The sequence below is a fragment of the Protomyctophum parallelum genome, assembly GCF_964188405.1.
Source record: "Protomyctophum parallelum genome assembly, chromosome: 6".
Classification (NCBI taxonomy): Eukaryota; Metazoa; Chordata; class Actinopteri; order Myctophiformes; family Myctophidae; genus Protomyctophum; species Protomyctophum parallelum.
Window position 1 is genome coordinate 2208334 of NC_139701.1, and position 21067 is coordinate 2229400.

At 45.1% G+C, this 21067-nt stretch overlaps 2 protein-coding genes across 2 annotated transcripts in view; both read right to left on the reverse strand.

The window, feature by feature from the left end:
- LOC310860857 (uncharacterized protein) overlaps window positions 1-7274 on the reverse strand; it is a gene marked incomplete at its 3' end in the record, with an annotated part of 84185 nt that extends 76911 nt beyond the window's left edge. The window contains exons 1-4 of the mRNA XM_083768047.1: window positions 7160-7274; window positions 3343-3495; window positions 1719-1824; window positions 17-155 (exon numbers count right to left, since the gene is read on the reverse strand). Of these exons, the coding sequence (XP_083624173.1) occupies window positions 17-155; window positions 1719-1824; window positions 3343-3495; window positions 7160-7236 (475 nt within the window). The 5' untranslated portion in view covers window positions 7237-7274. The remainder of the gene's footprint in view (window positions 1-16; window positions 156-1718; window positions 1825-3342; window positions 3496-7159) is intronic.
- A 5057-nt stretch (window positions 7275-12331) lies between these two features.
- Window positions 12332-18339, reverse strand: polr2h (RNA polymerase II, I and III subunit H). The gene is made up of 6 exons (XM_083767280.1): window positions 18159-18339; window positions 16363-16455; window positions 16046-16129; window positions 15080-15173; window positions 13667-13750; window positions 12332-13035 (listed from the first exon to the last, which is right to left on the reverse strand). The coding sequence occupies exons 2-6, from the start codon at window positions 16433-16435 to the stop codon at window positions 12918-12920; spliced, it is 453 nt and encodes a 150-aa protein (XP_083623406.1). The 5' UTR covers window positions 16436-16455; window positions 18159-18339; the 3' UTR covers window positions 12332-12917.
- Window positions 18340-21067: the final 2728 nt, after the last annotated feature.

Here is a 21067-nt window from a genome sequence, read left to right on the forward strand (position 1 = left end):
TAATTGAAGGACTTACAGTATTGAAACTGAGGCATTTCCTCTTCCTCTGCGTCCGGAGAACTGGACTGGTACTCGTGGAGGAGCTGGGCACACTTCCTATTGTCTGGTTTAAACTTCTGCATGCTTTCTGCCAGCTGTCTGGGTGTATTTCCATCCTGCTTGGACACAATGTAGGCATTTAGCAAGGTGAACACATACAGTACATCAAATGCAGGGGGGACAGTGTAGTACATTGGTTCTCAAAGATGGGTGCAGGGACCCAGTGTCATATATTGCCCACGTGACTGTCACCGCTTTGGTCTACTATGCACTAAAACAGGTTTGAGAATAAGACCAGATCGACAAGTAATACCAAATTCAACCACTTGGTGTCGCACTTGACACAGGAATATATGATGCCGCTTCATGAATGAGATTGCAGAACCACTGGTTCCTCAAAATAACCACGGGCCTCTTCTTGCCAAAACACTTCATTGCACACGATTATCGAACCCGTACACGTTCGGACAGAACATGTGCCAGCGATTGAAAATAGGACCGGCAGACAGGAACACGCCGGTACCGAAGGCATAGCATTGGCTTTGATCTTCCTCCGTACATTACACACATGAGTACTGAGTGACCACATGCATGTTCAAACAATGGAGGGGCTCATGCATCTCAGAATCCCTAAGAAGAATCTGTGGCACTTACAATAATAGTGACGCATAGATAGTAATACAACAGAAGATGGATTAGTGTCGTTGCCAAGTAAATTAGAGTTGTTTCCGATACCGATACTGGCATCGGGTACTCGGCCGATACTAGCCTAAAGTACTCGTACTCGAGTATCTGAACCGGGCCCGATACTTTGAGACGAGTACTAAACATTCAATTGACACTGGCTGAACGCTCAATGCAACGGGAGCAAGTCTGACCCAACACGGCAGCAAAATGAGCAAAGCGCCCAAAACGGCTGATCTACAAGCATAAATGACGACTGATAAGTGTAGACGGGAGGTGGTAAAATAAGTGGTTACTCAACAAAAATAAAAGGTACTCGTATCGGTACTCGGTATCGGCGAGTACTTAAAAGAAAGTACTCAGTCTGAAAAAAATGGTATCGGGTAAATGTGATACTATATAGTATAAGTACAGGCTGCTGTTGAAGGCTATTTTAATAGCAGACAAACCAGACATCAATCGAACTGTACTTGCCGCCAATCATCAATCAAGTGTGTGGTGGACTGCAGCAGGCGTCTCATACACAGAATCTCATAGAATGATCCACATACACAGTCTGACTAAAATGAATGACTTCCCAAAATATACAGTGGAATTGGAAGTAATTCTACCAACCATGATGGTGCACCATAAACACTTATTTCTGAAATAACCAGGTGGCTAAAGTGGTATTACCCCTCCGGTACGGTTTACTTTGTTAAACAAACCTAGTCACTTTAATTAATTTAATTTGCTTGTGGAAAAATGTTCAACCAAATCAGACAGAAGGGAATAGGTGTAGGTAACAAACAACTCAAATTAGTATTTCTGACTCTGTGATACTTTTCAGGGGCTTTCAAGGCGTTAAGTTTTGCAAAATTGACGTAATAATTTAAGAGGTTCTCGAAACCCTGTAACAAAAGTAAGCCTTCCTATCTATAGCCAAGGCTCATTCCTTCTTTTTGGAAGGCAATTCATAAGAAACGGACACGACTAAACCCATGAGACATTCGTACCTGATCTTTAGTATTAGGGTTCCCTCCATTCATCAGCAGCAGTTTGAGGTTCTGATAACATCCGTAAAGTGCAGCAACATGGAGCGGAGTCAGTCCGTCTTCAGACCTGAGAAAGAGCATCAGCATGTTTGAGTATCACCATGTCAACATGAATCCTATCGTGATTCTACTGTTATGAGAGGAGGATGTGAGAAACACACTTCCCAGTGTAGTCTGTGTGTTGACAGTGTGAAAATCTCCACCAGCCCGTCATCATACTATAATTAACCGAATGTCTGAGTGTGTGTCCGTGTGTGTGTGTGTGTGTGTGTGTGTCCGTGTGTGTGTGTCCGTGTCTGTCAGAAACAGTGCCGTAACTCCTTACTGCATGCACCAATCACTCCCACTTTTCACACAGGCATTGACCATATGCATATGGAGGGCGTAACAAAGCCCTTTCCTCGATTTGACACATTAATGATTATAATTAATTTATTAGTCAATTACAAACGCACCCGGGCGCAGTACAGTACCCTTCACGGCCACAAGGGGGGGGGGGGGGGGCAAATATCTCACAACGGGTAAGGACTAGTAGAATAAAATGATGAATTGTGAAGAGTTGCAAGCGAGCGATTCAGATCTACATTACTCTTCTCCACAATAACACATTCCACCATGTTGTAAACTCCAGAATTCCCTGTGGAAGGACAATATCTGGACAATATCTGGCCTTTGCAGGACCAGCGGGTCATTGTCCGGGCCGGCCAGGGTCCATTTAACCCATTCTGAACGGGCACCCATTTTGGTGTCAGCATCATGTTATGCTTTAGCTATTGAAAAATAGCAGATCTACAAGCTCATATCGCGCCACCGAGTGGCGCGATACGAGCTTGTAGGTCTGCTATTTTTGAAAAATCGAAGAGCGACTGACATTTTTAGAATCTGATCTCAGGTCAGAATGGGTTAAGTCAGCATTTGTTTATCTCCACAGGTCGTAAATGACTTAGACCGCAGGAAGATGGTCTCCCGCCATTTTTCGGATTACGACTCCCGGGCCTACATGACTCCCACCCTTGTCACCACACAGGTTATTAGACAGAAAGTGTAACGTTACCTGACATTGGGGTCTGCTCCGTGTTGCAGTATCAACTTGAGGCAGCGTGTGATCTTTACCTGACATTGGGGTCTGCTCCGTGTTGCAGTATTAACTTCAGGCAGCGTGTGATCTTTACCTGACATTGGGGTCTGCTCCGTGTTGCAGTATTAACTTCAGGCAGCGTGTGATCTTTACCTGACATTGGGGTCGGCTCCGTGTTGCAGTATTAACTTCAGGCAGCGTGTGATCTTTACCTGACATTGGGGTCTGCTCCGTGTTGCAGTATTAACTTCAGGCAGCGTGTGATCTTTACCTGACATTGGGGTCTGCTCCGTGTTGCAGTATTAACTTCAGGCAGCGTGTGATCTTTACCTGACATTGGGGTCTGCTCCATGTTGCAGTATTAACTTCAGGCAGCGTGTGATCGTTACCTGACATTGGGGTCTGCTCCGTGTTGCAGTATTAACTTCAGGCAGCGTGTGATCTTTACCTGACATTGGGGTCTGCTCCGTGTTGCAGTATTAACTTCAGGCAGCGTGTGATCTTTACCTGACATTGGGGTCTGCTCCGTGTTGCAGTATTAACTTCAGGCAGCGTGTGATCTTCTCCGTCTCTTTGCCCACCGCCAGGTGGAGAGCAGCCACCCCGGTACTGTCCACAACATCTGCTCTGACGCCTTGGTAAAGAAGTGTCTGGACAGTTCTGTCAAAAGACATAGACATCGCTTCATATTTAGGTTTACTTCACACTATTAAAGGTATATTCAGTGATTTCACTCAAAAAACCTTAGGTTTCGTTTTTGGCTGTGGGACCCAGCCTTTCGTCCAATCAGGATAGAGAGTAAAAAACGAAACCTAAGGTTTTTTGACCCCCAGGGGTTAACTGGGGACAGGGAGGAACTCCTTATATGGTCAGCACACTCTATAGTAGAGAGGATTATCACAACAAAACAAATAAATAAGTGATATTTGAATTAAGTGAAATCACTGAATATACCTTTAATGTGATTCATGGTAGATAATCTGGGGTGTATGTCATTATAAAATAATTGTTTCCCCTCAGCATTGCAGAAGATGCATTCAAGGAAGGTCATATGTGATTCTATTAAATACAAACTCATCAATATTACACCTCTACGGATAGCTTGGGTTATCTTTGTCAAGGCTTTGTTTTTTTCTTTGTTTTCATAAGCTCTGTGTTTGTGTTCTTTAAAAAACTATCCCCCTCCCTCAAATAATCATGACTCACTGCAGGAGAACCCACGGGGTCTTTAGAGGTGCAAAGCAATACTGGTGAGTTTATTGTCATTTGAATTTCCATCCATTTGTTCATGAATGGGGCTGTCAATGGAGGCTAGAGGTTGGGTAGCCTCTAAGTTGCTTACGGATACAGTTGAGTTACACACTAACATACAACTGTGTTTCTCATGTATTTACTATTTGGCCATGGATCGACCACCATTAGCCCCATATGTGCCCTCTCCCTACGCTCATTCTGTAGCTCCGAGATGAGGTCACACACTGGGCCCCTCCCACCGCGTTTCAGAAACGGCGCAAGTTTCCACAATAAGTGTTTCTTATCCTTACCACGCCATTAATCCAAAACGTGTAGGGCCCATGCAGGTTTACACTAATTCAAACTTAGGATCGGCCCAGAAAATCCAACTCGAGATTTGAACTGAGCCTTTACGTCCCGTCTTTTGTCAGTCGCTTCCATGTTTATCAAGGAAGTGTGCGTGTGCGCGTGCATGTCGAGTGAACTGAAGTCAGTTGGAAATTTTCGACCAGGGGAGGCGCCGGGGAGGCGCTAAAGCTTTTCAACTTCCTTGATAAACATGGAAGCGACTGACAAAAGACGGGACGTAAGGGCTCAGTTCAAATCTCTAGTTGGATTTTCTGGGCCGATCCTAAGTTTGAATTAGTGTAAACCTGCATGGGCCCTACACGTTTTGGATTAATGGCGTGGTAAGGATAAGAAACACTTATTGTGGAAACTTGCGCCGTTTCTGAAACGCGGTGGGAGGGGCCCAGTGTGTGACCTCATCTCGGAGCTACAGAATGAGCGTAGGGAGAGGGCACATATGGGGCTAGGACCACCATCAGAAAATAGATCACAAAATTACAAAGATTACAAAAATAGAAAATCAATAGTTCTATGCTTGCAGAAAAGATCGTCTACTTTTAAATAGCCATTTGTATATAGGGTTAAAGGTATATTCAGTGATTTCACTCAAAAAACCATAGGTTTCGTTTTTGGCTGTGGGACCCAGCCTTTCGTCCAATCAGGATAGAGAGTCAAAAACGAAACCTAAGGTTTTTTGACCCCCAGGGGTTAACTGGGGACAGGGAGGAACTCCTTATATGGTCAGCACACTCTATAGTAGAGGATTATCACAACAAAACAAAAAAATAAGTGATATTTGAATTAAGTGAAATCACTGAATATACCTTTAATAATAATGCTATATTAATTTTAAACAATTATCTGGGGACCCCCTGGAACTGTTGTAACACTCGCGGTCTCGCGCACACACACACACACACCTTTTGATAAGAGGGTTGATACATTCCTTTGGGGTCCTTTGTGCTCAATAGAACAATTATATCAAATCGGGGTGGGGGGGGGGGGGGGGGGCGTTTGAGAATCACTGCTATAATGAAATGCTGCTTTCTAATGGGGTCATCATGTCAGTGCAAGTTGCATCAACCATACTAAGTGGAGAATAGTAGTAGTAGCAGCCTTGGATCAACACTATCATGTCATATATAGATCGGATGTACTTTAAGGTCAAGGTAAACTTTATTGTCCACAAGGGAAATTTGTCTTGGGCTTTCACCCCAGCTACAGCCACACATAAAACATCAATGACAACAAAAATACATTACAGAGGAAGACACAACATTACACAATTGCACACATGATGTGGATAATCAGGCCTCACGTAGTTACCGCTGTTTCAGAGCCTCGTTCAGCATCTTAGTTGATGCTGATACAAACGATTTTTTTAATCTAATGTACTTCCACCTTGGTTCTTTGTATCTTCTCCCAGAGGGCAGAAGTACAAACTCGCCATGTAAAACATGGGTAACATCACTGACCATTTTTTGAGCCTGTTTTAATGTAGCCTGCTCATAAATAGACAGCAGAGAGGGGAGTTGTCTTACCCCTATGATCTTCCCTGCAGTCTGCACCAATCTGAACCATTTGGACCTCAGTTGCACTGAGAGGTTACCGAACCAAACTGTGATGCCAAACTAGCCCCTTTCGGGACCCTACGTAAAACTTTTTTGATATTTTGTTTAGTTTTACGTTGGGTCCCTGCTCGCTAGTGTATTTTCGTATGGAAATTCCTAAATGCGGATGTGGAGATTCTCTCTAAAATAGGACCCGCGGCATGTGACGCCATTATTTTCCTTGAGTTATTCTGAATTCGGTAACTTTAAGTAGCTATACATCCCGGTGCGAATATCTCCTGTGGCGCGGAAGCCGTTAAGTATTTTTAATCTTTGTTTGACCGATTTGGTCGCTTTATTTCTTCTTGTTTGTTTACCGTTTATTGTACCGCCTCCCGGTGTGCGGTTGGCTTGTGAGGCTACGTCCCTGCCTCTGATCTGCTGTGTCATAGCTATAGCGCCACTAGCTAGCCAGATAGGCGGTACAATGAGGTGTCAATAAACAAGAAGAATCCAAGCTTCCAAATCGGGCAAACATATATTAAAAATACTTAACGGCTTCCGCGCCACAGGAGATATTCGCAAAGGTATGTATGTGTACTTATACTTTACATATTCAGAAAGCCTCATACTGAAGAATATCGTCAAACAGCGCGGGGAGGCGTTTTAACATGTAAACACGAGCCAGTAAATGTTTTAATCAGGTGGCATGGACGACGAGGAACAGGACCCAATGCACTGGGTCGAACAAATGTCAGAAACTTCAGTAGCATTTGGGTTCTGCTTGGAGGGCTAATGCCAAACCTGACCAGGCTTTCCAAGACTGCTCGATAGAACACTAACATAAATCTTTGGTCAACACCATGAACCCTGAGATGTCGGAGGAAGTGCAGTCTTTGCTGTAGTTTACTACAGAGACTGTCAACATGTGTATTCCAAGTCATTGAGTTGTCAATACAGATCCCCAGGTATTTATATGAGGACTTATATGAGGACTTTAATTGCAATCGATTACAAATTTATAATAATACATCCACGATAGACTTGATCCAAGGCTACTACACCACTGCACCAGTGCTAGCTCTGGCCCATAGCAGCTACACTAGTACACATACATACATATACACAAATTAACACAATAGTCCTACATTAATGTGAACCATGGCTAACATTAAATAGCTATAGTATTTCACCTGGTGTCTCCATTGCTCACAGCTTTACGTAGCCTGGACTCCAGAGAATCCCGCTTGCTGGTCCTGCTTCGATGCATCTCTCCCTCAAGTCATCTTTAGCTGGTTGTATTTAATGTTGTTGATGTCACCATTTAGCTCTAAGCTGCTCAGCACTGCAGCCAGCGCCGTGTCGGCTAGCGATGCTAAATATTATGCTAACGATGTCCTGTGTTGTTGACAAGAGAAGTGTATTTGTAGCATTTCCTCGCGACTTTCCTTCTTCCCTTCCCTTCCTTCGGCATGTAATTATTTATTTTTACACCGGATCGTAATGTATTTGAATTTGCAAAGGGTTATTTATAAACTGGTGATAATAAATGATAATAAAAGTGTTTTCATTCTTTTGTCTTTGAACTTCCCTCCAACGAGGATATTGCCCCGCCCCTCTTCTTCTTCTACTGTCTCTACTGGGGTTTATGTGCAGTTGCCAAACACATTTGCGCATTACCGCCACCTACTGTTCACTGTAGTTGTACTTCATGCAATCCAACTAAGTACTGTAGGCCTAAATAAGTACAATTTTAAGTTTATTTATTTTCACAATAGCTTTACTTCACTACACATCAAAGGCAAATATTGTAAATTTTTACTTATTTGAAAACTTTAGCTTATAGTTACTTTGGAGATTCGCAATCAATGCTAGACCCTAGCATGTACGAGACAAGATTTTTTGATTGATTGAAATATGTATTAACAGTTTGTAGAATTTACAGTACATTTTAAGCACAAACTCAATTCCTATGCCCTAGCCCCTTCACTCTTTACAGCTTGGTTTTATGAAGATAGACAAGGGGTCTATCTACCTGACCACGGGTCACAGACAAAGTCAGAGAGAGGATGAGGCTGGCAGGGCACTGCGTCAGGCACCCAGAACTAGAGGCTGGCAGGGCACTGCGTCAGGCACCCAGAACTAGAGGCTGGCAGGGCACTGTGTCAGGCACCCAGAGGATGAGGCTGGCAGGGCACTGCGTCAGGCACCCATAACTTAGAGAGGATGAGGCTGGCAGGGCACTGCGTCAGGCACCCAGAACTTAGAGAGGATGAGGCTGGCAGGGCACTGCGTCAGGCACCCAGAACTTAGAGAGGATGAGGCTGGCAGGGCACTGCGTCAGGCACCCAGAACTAGAGGCTGTTAGGGCACTGCATCAGGCACCCAGAACTAGAGGCTGGCAGGGCACTGCGTCAGGCACCCAGAACTAGAGGCTGGCAGGGCACTGCGTCAGGCACCCAGAACTAGAGGCTGGCAGGGCACTGCGTCAGGCACCCAGAACTAGAGGCTGGCAGGGCACTGCGTCAGGCACCCAGAACTAGAGGCTGGCAGCGCACTGCGTCAGGCACCCAGAACTAGAGGCTGGCAGGGCACTGCATCAGGCACCCAGAACTAGAGGCTGGCAGGGCACTGCGTCAGGCACCCAGAACTAGAGGCTGGCAGGGCACTGCATCAGGCACCCAGAACTAGAGGCTGGCAGGGCACTGCGTCAGGCACCCAGAACTAGAGGCTGGCAGGGCACTGCGTCAGGCACCCAGAACTAGAGGCTGGCAGGGCACTGCGTCAGGCACCCAGAACTAGAGGCTGGCAGGGCACTGCGTCAGGCACCCAGAACTAGAGGCTGGCAGGGCACTGCGTCAGGCACCCAGAACTAGAGGCTGGCAGGGCACTGCGTCAGGCACCCAGAACTAGAGGCTGGCAGGGCACTGCGTCAGGCACCCAGAACTAGAGGCTGGCAGGGCACTGCGTCAGGCACCCAGAACTAGAGGCTGGCAGCGCACTGCGTCAGGCACCCAGAACTAGAGGCTGGCAGGGCACTGCGTCAGGCACCCAGAACTAGAGGCTGGCAGGGCACTGCGTCAGGCACCCAGAACTAGAGGCTGGCAGGGCACTGCATCAGGCACCCAGAACTAGAGGCTGGCAGCGCACTGCGTCAGGCACCCAGAACTAGAGGCTGGCAGCGCACTGCGTCAGGCACCCAGAACTAGAGGCTGGCAGGGCACTGCGTCAGGCACCCAGAACTAGAGGCTGGCAGCGCACTGCGTCAGGCACCCAGAACTAGAGGCTGGCAGGGCACTGCGTCAGGCACCCAGAGGATGAGGCTGGCAGCGCACTGCGTCAGGCACCCAGAACTAGAGGCTGGCACTGCGTCAGGCACCCAGAGGATGAGGCTGGCAGGGCACTGCATCAGGCACCCAGAACTAGAGGCTGGCAGGGCAATGTGTCAGGCACCCAGAACTAGAGGCTGGCAGGGCACTGCATCAGGCACCCAGAACTAGAGGCTGGCAGCGCACTGCGTCAGGCACCCAGAACTAGAGGCTGGCAGGGCACTGCGTCAGGCACCCAGAACTAGAGGCTGGCAGGGCACTGCATCAGGCACCCAGAACTAGAGGCTGGCAGGGCACTGCGTCAGGCACCCAGAACTAGAGGCTGGCAGGGCACTGCGTCAGGCACCCAGAACTAGAGGCTGGCAGCGCACTGCGTCAGGCACCCAGAACTAGAGGCTGGCAGGGCACTGCGTCAGGCACCCAGAGGATGAGGCTGGCAGCGCACTGCGTCAGGCACCCAGAACTAGAGGCTGGCACTGCGTCAGGCACCCAGAGGATGAGGCTGGCAGGGCACTGCATCAGGCACCCAGAACTAGAGGCTGGCAGGGCACTGCGTCAGGCACCCAGAACTAGAGGCTGGCAGGGCACTGCGTCAGGCACCCAGAGGATGAGGCTGGCAGGGCACTGCGTCAGGCACCCAGAACTAGAGGCTGGCACTGCGTCAGGCACCCAGAACTAGAGGCTGGCACTGCGTCAGGCACCCAGAACTAGAGGCTGGCAGGGCACTGCGTCAGGCACCCAGAACTAGAGGCTGGCAGGGCACTGCGTCAGGCACCCAGAACTAGAGGCTGGCAGGGCACTGCGTCAGGCACCCAGAACTAGAGGCTGGCAGGGCACTGCGTCAGGCACCCAGAACGAGAGGCTGGCAGGGCACTGTGTCAGGCACCCAGAACTAGAGGCTGGCAGGGCACTGTGTCAGGCACCCAGAACTAGAGGCTGGCAGGGCACTGCGTCAGGCACCCAGAACTAGAGGCTGGCAGGGCACTGCGTCAGGCACCCAGAGAAAAGCCAGGAGGGGAAAGAAGCCCACCACCTACGCAGACTCACTGCAGCTCGACAACTTAGCTAAGACCTGATGTTAGATTGATAGGAAAGTGTGTACTGTGTAGGGCAGTGATCCAGGAGTCCCGAGATGGTGTTGGCTATATACAGTAGACCTCACTCTCGCAGTAACAGTAACTAACAGACTAGGGGTCTTCAATGTTTTTTCGGGCCAAGGGCCTCTTAGCTGAGAGATGAAGCAAGGACACCAGTCCCCCACTACATATTGTATAGAATTATGTTGCAGATTAAACTTTACAAATTCCTAGATGGCTTCATAGACCTTTTTTATTTTATTTTTATTCATGTTCATGTATTTTCAGACATCCATTAATACCTAGAACACTCTGCTCTTTGCCGAAAATAGCGGATTTACAAGCCCAGAGCTTGTAGATGTAGATCTACGGCTAATGTTCGCCTCAGAATAGGGATGCTAGTGTTCAAGCGCTTAATTTAACCCATTCTGACCGGGCACCCCTTTTGGTGTCAGCATCATGTTATGCTTTAGCTATTGAAAAATAGCAGATCTACAAGCTCATAGCGCGCCACCGAGTGGCGCGCTACGAGCTTGTAGGTCTGCTATTTTTGAAAAATCGAAGAACGACTGACATAGAAACATTTTTCAGAAAACTGTCAGGATGTAGAAGACATTTTTGTCTCCACCAGGCCGAAGGCATGTGGGGAGAGTATGTTTTGCACTCCGTCCGTCCGTTTGTGTGTCCGTCCGTGTGTCCGTGAACAGCTAATCTCGGCCACCGTTAACCCGGTCGATGCCATATTTTGCACACACACTCCCTGGATGCCAACGATGAACCTCTGCCCCAAACTTTCCAGAACGGCCTGTTATAGCGCCACCAGGAGGCCGCTTTGTGCAAAACAAGTTTTTGCACAGTACACCTACAGATTTTGTCCAAACATCACGCAAATTGGTACACAGTCTCTCTAGAGCCATTCAACGAAACGGGTCTTTCAGATTTCTCAGACTCCATCCTGATTGGTTAAGATTGGCTTCCAAAGTTCACAGGAGTGCTCAGTTTCAAACAAAATGCTGCAAATCATGAACACATCGCGTGATTTCCCTGAAATTGTGCACCCACATTCCCACTAGGCCGAGGACGAAATGCCACATGAACAATTTCAACTCAGCCTCAAGGTGGCGCTATAACTGGCCAAAAAGTGTTTTTACCTCTAACTGCACGGATCTGTGGATAACCTGGTGGAGACCTGTGCCCGGAAGGGCACTTTTTCTAGTTTTAATCTGATCTCAGGTCAAAATGGGTTAAACAAAGAAAGAAAAGTTGTTCTTTCCTATCACACAAAGATTTGGTGGCCCCCCTGTAGTAACTCTGAGGACCCCCCTGTTAATGTTTCCTATAACACAAAGATTTGGCAGGCCCCCTGTAGTAACTCTGAGGACCCCCCCTGTGAGATAAACCATCCCAGACAAAATGGTACACAAATCTCACAAAATGGTCTCCTGTCCTAAGCGGGGAACTGCCTGAACTTGCTAACGTCTTATCATGTTTACTAGTGGTAGTGCTAGATCCCATGAGAGTATGAGCACAGAGACAGGTCGATAACAAAAGTAGATTCTCTCCCAAATTGTCTCTCTGAAAAAAGCAAATTTAGTATGAAAATCTTGGGAAGATTGTGTGGCTTGACGTTTGGGTACAACATTTATTTCAGTGACCATGACACAAAAAAATGGTTCAGATTCTTCCAGTCTCCTAAAAAGGCAGCCACCTCTGTACTTCACGCAGATACGGGAAGTAAACCGCAGGTGGCATGTCTTTCTTTTTAGCCTTGGATAGGACATTCCACTCCTTCCTGCTCCCACTCCTCATCCAGTGTACCCAATTGTCCTTGGAATCTGAACTTGCATAATGCTCTCCTCCATTATTCAGACATTTTGTTATCAACATCGACATACTGTATACAAACAGATGTGTGTGTATATATATATATAGGACAGGTAGCAAACTGATCGTAACAGCAACCAAGCCAAACTCAATTATATACAATACATAAAAAAACATTTATTTACATATTCTATGACAAACACATAGAGCTAATGTTTTTCCATAATGTCACAGTCTTCAGTAAGTAGGCCATGTCATTAGAAGAACCCTTTTTTAAATGAAGGAATGAAAGAAAATCCTTTCCCAGAGTGCACAAATGGAATTGGTACCATTTGAAACACATTTCCATATCTCTTCTTTGCAGAGTGAACAAATGGTACCAAATGGACCCTTATCCATTTGTACACTGTCACGTTACAGTATGCTGCGTTCACACTGGCAGCTACAAAGATACAGTCTACCATTTCTTTGTCGAGCTGGATTCAACTTATTACAAATATACAGATATGCCGTTGTATCTGCCGGTGTGAACGCAGCCTTAAATCAACACTGCAGATTCTACAGTGTAGATGTATTTCTTTTGGGGGGGGTCCACAAGATAACCCATTGAACACTCCTAGAGTTACAGACCCGTGAAAGGGTCCATTTCCCCCCCCCACCCCCCCTCCCCCCCACCAGACGCGACGCTAAGAACCATCATGGTGGTGTATGTAGCTAAGGCTTCAGAAGGCCAGTTTCTTCATCAGGAGATAGACCCTGGAGTCCACCTCAAAGCCGTGGAGATTGTTGGCGTCTCCCTGTAGCCTCATGAGGAGACCTCCGTAGGACACGTACGCAGCGCTGAAACAAGGATGGGGTCAAGACAGTCAAACTAAAACCACACAACAACATTAAAATAATAACCATATACCGTACCTACAGTTCAGCGATGTTTAGCCGTAGCTCAAATTATTCACGTATGTTCTGTAATGCTAAAAAAAATAATCAGAGGTTGTGCGTTCGAATCCACCGTGGTGCAACCAGCTTTGTCGGGCGAACACAATTGGCCCGTGTTGGCCCAGTGGGCACTCCGAGTCCTTACTGGCAGGTGAGTCAGTAGGATACAACAGCAGCGACAACACAGACATTTGTGTGGGGAGGAAATAATTGGCATAGCAACTAAAATTGGGGAGAAAAAAGGGACAGTAAATTCTTTTTGGCTACTCTAAATATAAACAAAACAAAAAAAGCCATTAACAGCGAGTCGTGGGTTCGATTCCCGAGACCGGCGGCCTTTGTCACTTTCAATTTCCTGTCACTCTACTCTGTACTTCCCAATAAGAAAAAAGGAAACAAGAAAACAGTGGTCCTATAACGTGATCTGAATTGCGATCAATTAAACAAAGTAACATTATCCTACTCCCTATCCCTATCCTACAGTACGATATATAATATTAATATTTTCCATGAAAAGCCAGGATGCATAACTTACAGGCGTGTGGCAGCCTCTGTTGAAGTCTCGTCACCTTCGATCTTGTAGACCTTCCCGTACATCACGTAGTCAAACTGGTCCGCCCTGACAAATGAGAGCACAGAGAGATGAGCCTTTTTAGTCATCGACATGGATGACAGACGTGTCTCACTTAAGTTGAACTTGGGTGGGACCTTGGTCGTACGACGCCGTCTGGCTCTAGCATGAGTACGCTAGAGAAAATACAACCCAATGTCACCCATTTACGAAGACGTCACTCCAGTTTGTCCATGTAGGAGGACATGAAACGCAAGGAGGAGAAAGAAAGAGCAACAGTCTTTTCCCCCTGTGTGTAGTTTAATCAGACCAGTGTGTGTCCAGTGGAAACCTCGTATGAATCTGATCTCAGGTCAGAATGGGTTAAAACAGCATCTTCATCATTCATTTATCATCGTTGCTGTTGGGCAGAAACCTCTTATCTCTTATATTTTAACTTTTGGTGTTTTTCGTTGTAAATGAATGCCCTACTAACTTGATCATACTACGGCGTCACACAGAAGCAGATCTGTGGCTTCGCGCCGCGGTTCTTTCTGCACCGAGCGAGAGAACAACCACCGGTCAAGACACCACACACAGCATTACGTTGTCAATCGTAACATCCGGAAACGGATATTTGGCTCTTTCAAAAATAAGGGTTGAGAGCGGAAAAACCCTGCCAATGCATGATAAATAGATTAATTAATTGTGGCGGGCAGGGGGTGGAGTGGAAACACTCCACATCTAATACGTAGGACGTCTGGAAACGTCATAAGGATCCCGAAATATTAGTACCATTGACGTGTGAGGACGTCCTAGCGACGTCCCAGCGACGCGGGGCGAGATAAGAATATTCAGAATTTTTCCTATTTTTCTTTTTGGCATTTCGCTTTTCGCTTGCCGTATGCTAACGCTCAGTGCAACTATTAGCTTGTCATTGACTCCCATGTTAGCGCGGCGGAAAGAATGACTCGTATCTCCTAATCCAGGGCGCTCTCCGTGGTGATGAATGGATCGATATGCTGGCGCTTCATTTCTGCTCCTCATCCGTCTCTCCCGCAAAATATTAACTCTTTTTGGAGCGTAAAAAATATATATTAAGATGATCGGGGATCTGAAGTCTCTTTGTAAAATCAACTTTTTTAGGAAAGTGTTTCCGGTTCATGGCTTTCAAAGTAAAAGCCATCAGACAACTCTGGCACCCCGGAGCTTCTTTTTTGATGCATTTCCTGTACTAAATGTGTTAAATGGCATATAATGGCGTCCTCATCTTTTGTATCTTTTTCTGTTCTGGGACATTCCGTATACACAGATAGGACTAGAAAGAGAAGAGTACCGCATTGATTCTGCACTGTTTCAGGTAGCCAAAGTACAACAAACAAGCACTACTGTAGATACCTAGACGGCCGGTCATCCTGAGGGTTATACTCCCCGTCGTCGGGCGTTCCATCCTCATATAATGTACTGGCGATGACCAATCGGAATTTGTCACCTGGATGTGGAAGACACATGAATGTATTTTGGATTCATAACACACTCACAGTATCTGCAGGTATCAGCGCTTCACATTTAACCCATTCTGAACGGGCACCCATTTTGGTGTTAGCATCATGTTATGCTTTAGCTATTGAAAAATAGCAGATCTACAAGCTCATATCGCGCGCGCTACGAGCTTGTAGGTCTGCTATTTTTGAAAAATCGAATAACGACTGACATTTTTTTAAATCTGATCTCAGGTCAGAATGGGTCAATCAGACCAATGTGTGTCCAGTGGAAACCTCGTATGAATCTGATCTCAGGTCAGAATGGGTTAACCCAATTAGACCTGAGGACGATTCTACAAATGCCTTATGACAGTTTTCTGAAAAACCTGTGTTTCTGTCAGTGGTTCTCAAACCTTTTCATGTCAAGGACCCCCAAAAATATATGAAATTGACCGCCGACCCCCATCTGAAAATGTGTTGTTCCAGGGACCCCCCCATAAGCAAAGATTTGAGTTAAAAACATTCGCTCTGAAAGAATATATATTCAAAGATTTGACACATTTTTACGATTTTTCAAAAATAGCAGACCTACAAGCTCATAGCGCGGCACTCGGTGCCGCGCTATGAGCTTGTACATCTGTTATTTTTCAATAGTTAAAGTATAACAGACTAGAGCTTGTACATCTGCTATATTCATTGCATGCGGAAGTATTATTATGTTTAACAAATTGCTATCAGGCTCTTGATAGCAACTTTATTCTCAGATTTTGCTCATTTGTCTTTCGATAATCATTTTCGTTCCATTTATAATATCAATCTTTCTTTTTTCTCTTATGCATAAACACAATATTATCAATAAAGATAAAACGCTGCTGCTTACCAAGATCCACAGGATAGATGAGAACGTTCACATCCAGGATGAGATCCATTTTGAAGGATTCACTTTCACAGTGCAGACGTGACACTAGCAAACAAAGCAATCAAGGCATGATATTATCATTAAACTGTTTTATAATTGACTGAAGGCAACATATTATAATAATACACATGACACATCTCCACAAATCAAGAAAGGAATGCTGTCGTAAAGTTGCTCGATGGGGGACCGCATGTCATTCAGACAGGGTCCGACATGCGTCTGCTCCCGTGCATGCGGTTATGGTTAGGTTAGGAGATGATAAAAAGTAAAATAATCACCTCTGTCAAACTTCTTTCCATCTGGATCAATGTCTTTCACGTCGAAAATATCTTCAAACAATATTCCAGCCATTTGTGTCCAGGGTTATGATCCTTCAGGGGATACAAGAAAGCACATGATTAATTTGGATATAGGTCGGAGAACTGGGAACTTCTACAGTAAGAGACTGGGAACGCTAGTTAAGTGGGCACGTTGTAGGCATGTTTTTGTCTTAACCCATTCTGACCTGAGATCAGATTCATACGAGGTTTCCACTGGACACACACTGGTCTGATTAACCCATTCTGACCTGAGATCAGATTCTAGAAATGTCAGTCGCTCTTCGATTTTTCAAAAATAGCAGACCTACAAGCTCGTATCGCGCCACTCGGTGGCGCGATATGAGCTTGTAGATCTGCTATTTTTCAATAGCTAAAGCATAACATGATGCTGACACCAAAATGGGTGCCTGTTCAGAATGGGTTAAGGGAATAGTTCACTCAACAAAATTATTCATTTTCTCCTATAAATTACTCATCCCATGAAGCCTTTAATTCAGGGAGATGTTTCTGTTTTTCTCGCATCCTGAGCCAATATGAAGGCTTCATGGGGTGTAATTGATAGGAAATAAGCCATTTTGGGGGTGAACTACTCAAACAATGCAACTCATTGTTCATCATGACTGAGTTGGCGTCGGATTAAATCCTTATGTATTTATCTACGACTATGATATACATACCATAAAAATACAATAGTATTGTATCTATGATAGATGTTAATGTATCATCTATACATAAGAAAATGTCAGACTGAGTCTATATTATAACATACCTATAGTATTAGTGATAGTCCTGATCGATGGCTAATCATGACTGGTTAAAAATTGGTCTTCCCATTCTGACCGGGCACCCATTTTGGTGTTGGCATCATGTTATGCTTTAGCTATTGAAAAATAGCAGATCTACAAGCTCATATCGCGCCACCGAGTGGCGCGATACGAGCTTGTAGGTCTGCTATTTTTGAAAAATCGAAGACACTTTTAGAATCTGATCTCAGGTCAGAATGGGTTAATAATTAAACTGTCAGGATGTAATAGACATTTCTAGAATCTGATCTCAGTTCAGAATGGGTTAAACAATGTAAGAAGTAGTGCCTATAGTTCTCCCCCCAAAACACTTATCTCAAATGGGCAGTTATATTGTTGTTACCACCTTCTGTTCTCCAAAATCTCAACTGCATCCTGGGTATTGGTTCTCAAAGTGAGGTCTGGGGACCCCCAGGGATATCCAGGAGCCCCCCCCCCAGCTAAATGATAGCTATATGAACCTTATGGGTCTGTAACTCATTATTTTGTACAATCTCAGAGTTAAATTAACATTGGTTTGACAGTATAAAAGTATTAAATGCCATTTAATGGGGGCCTGTAGCCAAATGCATGATTGCATCATGTAAAACTGCAGGGGTCTTTGACATTTTTAAAGAATCACTGCTAGAGCTGCAAAAATCTTCTCATAATGGGGGTCCCTGGCAAAACCTCTTCAAATGGGGTCGGCGCCTCGGCAGGCTAATAAATCAATTTGGGGGTTTTCGCTTCTCGGCATGAAAAAGTTTGAGAGCCACTGTTCAGTACTGACAATCTGACATGTAGATGTACCCTCCAGATCCATACAATGGCACCACCGAGTGATGTTTCAGTTATGTGCTCTGGTCCATAGCTCTAATGCGGCTGTGAGACTTTGCATTTCACTTTTGTCTTTGCTTTAGCCTTTAGCATTAGCTCGTAAACGGTTCTTTCAACACAAGTTACACAACTTACCTCAGAATGAGATGAAGTTGACACTTTTTATGCCCAGTACTGTTCGCTACTGCTTTTTGCCAAAGCACGATCAACGCTGATGTCTGTCAATCTATATGACACACGTTTTCATATCACACATAATGTAAACCATTCATTCATATACATTAACAATCACACCGACACTGACTGCGCCGCGCGAACGCTCACACAATGTGGTCAACAAATGAATGGTTCCGGTTCAACCGGAAGATTCTTTGGAAAACCAGTTCAGTGCATTAGCGCCACCTACTGGGATGGACTGTGAGGACCAGGAGATCATTATCAAAGCAAATGTCCCCAAACATGGCATGATGGCAATGTAAATAATACACAGATTTGGGTTGGTGATTATTTGTTAGGTGGTGAGGCTTCTCCAATTTGGCATCGTAAAATGTGCCAACCTTCCTGCAGATTTCCCCAAGAGGGTTACATGACACAATGGGAATCTAATGGTGTTGACTTGTAATCCCACTGACGTCCATTAGACAATTACAATTAAATATTTCAAAAAGGATAATATTATATGTAATAAAAGATGGACAAATATTGGTATGTTAGTATAACCTTGAAAAATGAATTTTCATTGTGATGAATATGAATTTTAAAGTAGACTAATGAAAGCCGGGACACGATCAATTGACTGATCATTGACCCATTTTGGTGTTGGCATCATGTTGTGCTTTAGCTATTGAAAAATAGCAGATCTACAAGCTCATATCGCGCCACCGAGTGGCGCGATACGAGCTTGTAGGTCTGCGATTTTTGAAAAATCGAAGAACGACTGACATTTTTAGAAGCTGATCTCAGGTCAGAATGGGTTCATCAGACCAGTGTGTGTCCAGTGGAAAACCTCGTATGAATCTGATCTCAGGTCAGAATGGGTTAAAATAACATCACTAATGTACCTCAGCCTGGTAGCTTGAGAAACTGCAAACACACAGTTCTACCTCCCCCTGGCCAGCCGGGCCGGGTGCCTGATGGAGGGGAAAGGAACTGGTCAGAATAACGTGTTCCTTCCACGTGCTACGTCCGACGGGGAAATTCCTCCCTGTCTGGTGAAAAGAAGCAGCTTGGACTCCTCATGCATAGAAGGCAGCATGAGGTCAGTCCGCTGCCCCCCAAGGTTGGCAGAGGAAGTGTAGTAATTGTGGGATGAAATGTATTTAAACCCCCACAAAAAACAGTTCTTTTTTTTCCCCTAGTAATAATTTATTATTCAATGAATTGTTTGTTTCTGCAAACTGACACTTTCTCTAAAATACATACAGTACAACTCTATAAACAAAAACAACACGGACCTCAGATGTGTCAAAAGCCATCACAACTGCAAACTGCCAACAAACCAAAAAAGTTGCACACTGGCCTCAAAAGGCTCGTTTATATTTTGGCAAACAACAACAAAATCAACATATTCACGAATGAAACGTGTGGATATGACATTCGCTTTTCTTTCACAGTCCATTCTTGTTGTAGCCTATACAACATGCTAACTAGCCCTGCTAAGACTGGCATGGCTATGGCTGCTACCATGACATGGCTACTAAATTCAAAGCTACATCTTCATCCTCTTCAGACGGTTGTCAGTGGAGGCACTGGCACGCTGCTGGTGAGCCTCCAGTTCCTTGATTCTCTGACGCAGAGCCTCAATCTCCCTGTTCTTCTCCTCTTGTAAGCACTGCAGCTTCTGAGAACATGCACACCAAACACACACACACACACACACACACACACACACACACACACACACGCACGCACACACACACACACACAAAGAGGAGGTAAAAACTTCATCATAGGTCACATGTACTGTACAGATTGTGGGGCTTAAATATCTCAATCGTGAATTGTCTTTTTCTTTTGGAAATGTACATTGTTTCCTTATGGTTAAGAATGCGAGTCTCAACTTGTTTGGATTATCTCCTTGTACAGCAGCAGGTGTGGTAATTAACTGCTCACCCTCTTGAACATGTGCTGAGGAAACACACAGGAGCACTTCTCCTGACCCCGTGGTGCTGCCTTCTGCATCTTGCTGAGCTTTGTCCCAAACTGCCACAACAGAGAGAGGTTTACATTATCACGACATGTCTAAATCAGCGATGCCAGGTTTAACGTGATTCATTCAAAGTAATGAATGTTCTCCCGTGACAATCAAAACACCAGCCTAATTATGCTGTAAGAGACAGACAGGTGGTAAAACATACAAATATACGGATAGTCAACTCCCGCCACCAGTTCACCAGATGCCATCACAGATGTCACCCTCCATTGAATTAATACAGGTGTGACTTTGCATGTGTAGTGCATTTCTGATCTGTTCTGATGGGTTTGTTGTACTTTGTATTGATGCTGAGAGTCTGAGATCCTCTCAGCAGAAATCTGTGGCCTTGGCATGGATCTTTGATTATGAATACGGTAGTTCAAGGATTCCATTCATGATGTGTAAAGAGTGCAGGGCCACATGGTAATTAAAGACACAGGCTGGGAGCGTACCAAGGATAGACCCCCTGGGGGATTCGGCTCAACAAAGTATATAGTGTTTAAAGGACAACTTTAGTTTTTTTCAACCAAGGGTCATGTTTTAGGTTGTTATGAGAGAAAGTAAAAGGTGAGTGTAATCTTTTTTTCATTTGCTGCTTTCTTTCGTTTTAGGGATTTTAGCAGTTTTTTACAGTGGGGTGGGGGCATTCGAGCACGGGGCTAAATATGTATTTCTTTACAAAATTGTATAGCGATTTCGTCTTTTATTCTTTTTTTATAGTCCTACTAGACCCCAAGAAATGACATTTGGCCACAAAAGATCACAGGATATATTGAATGTGTCAAACTGGCAAATTGACCCTATGACACACAGTGCTTCCCCCAGTAGGCTACCATCACATTCAATATAG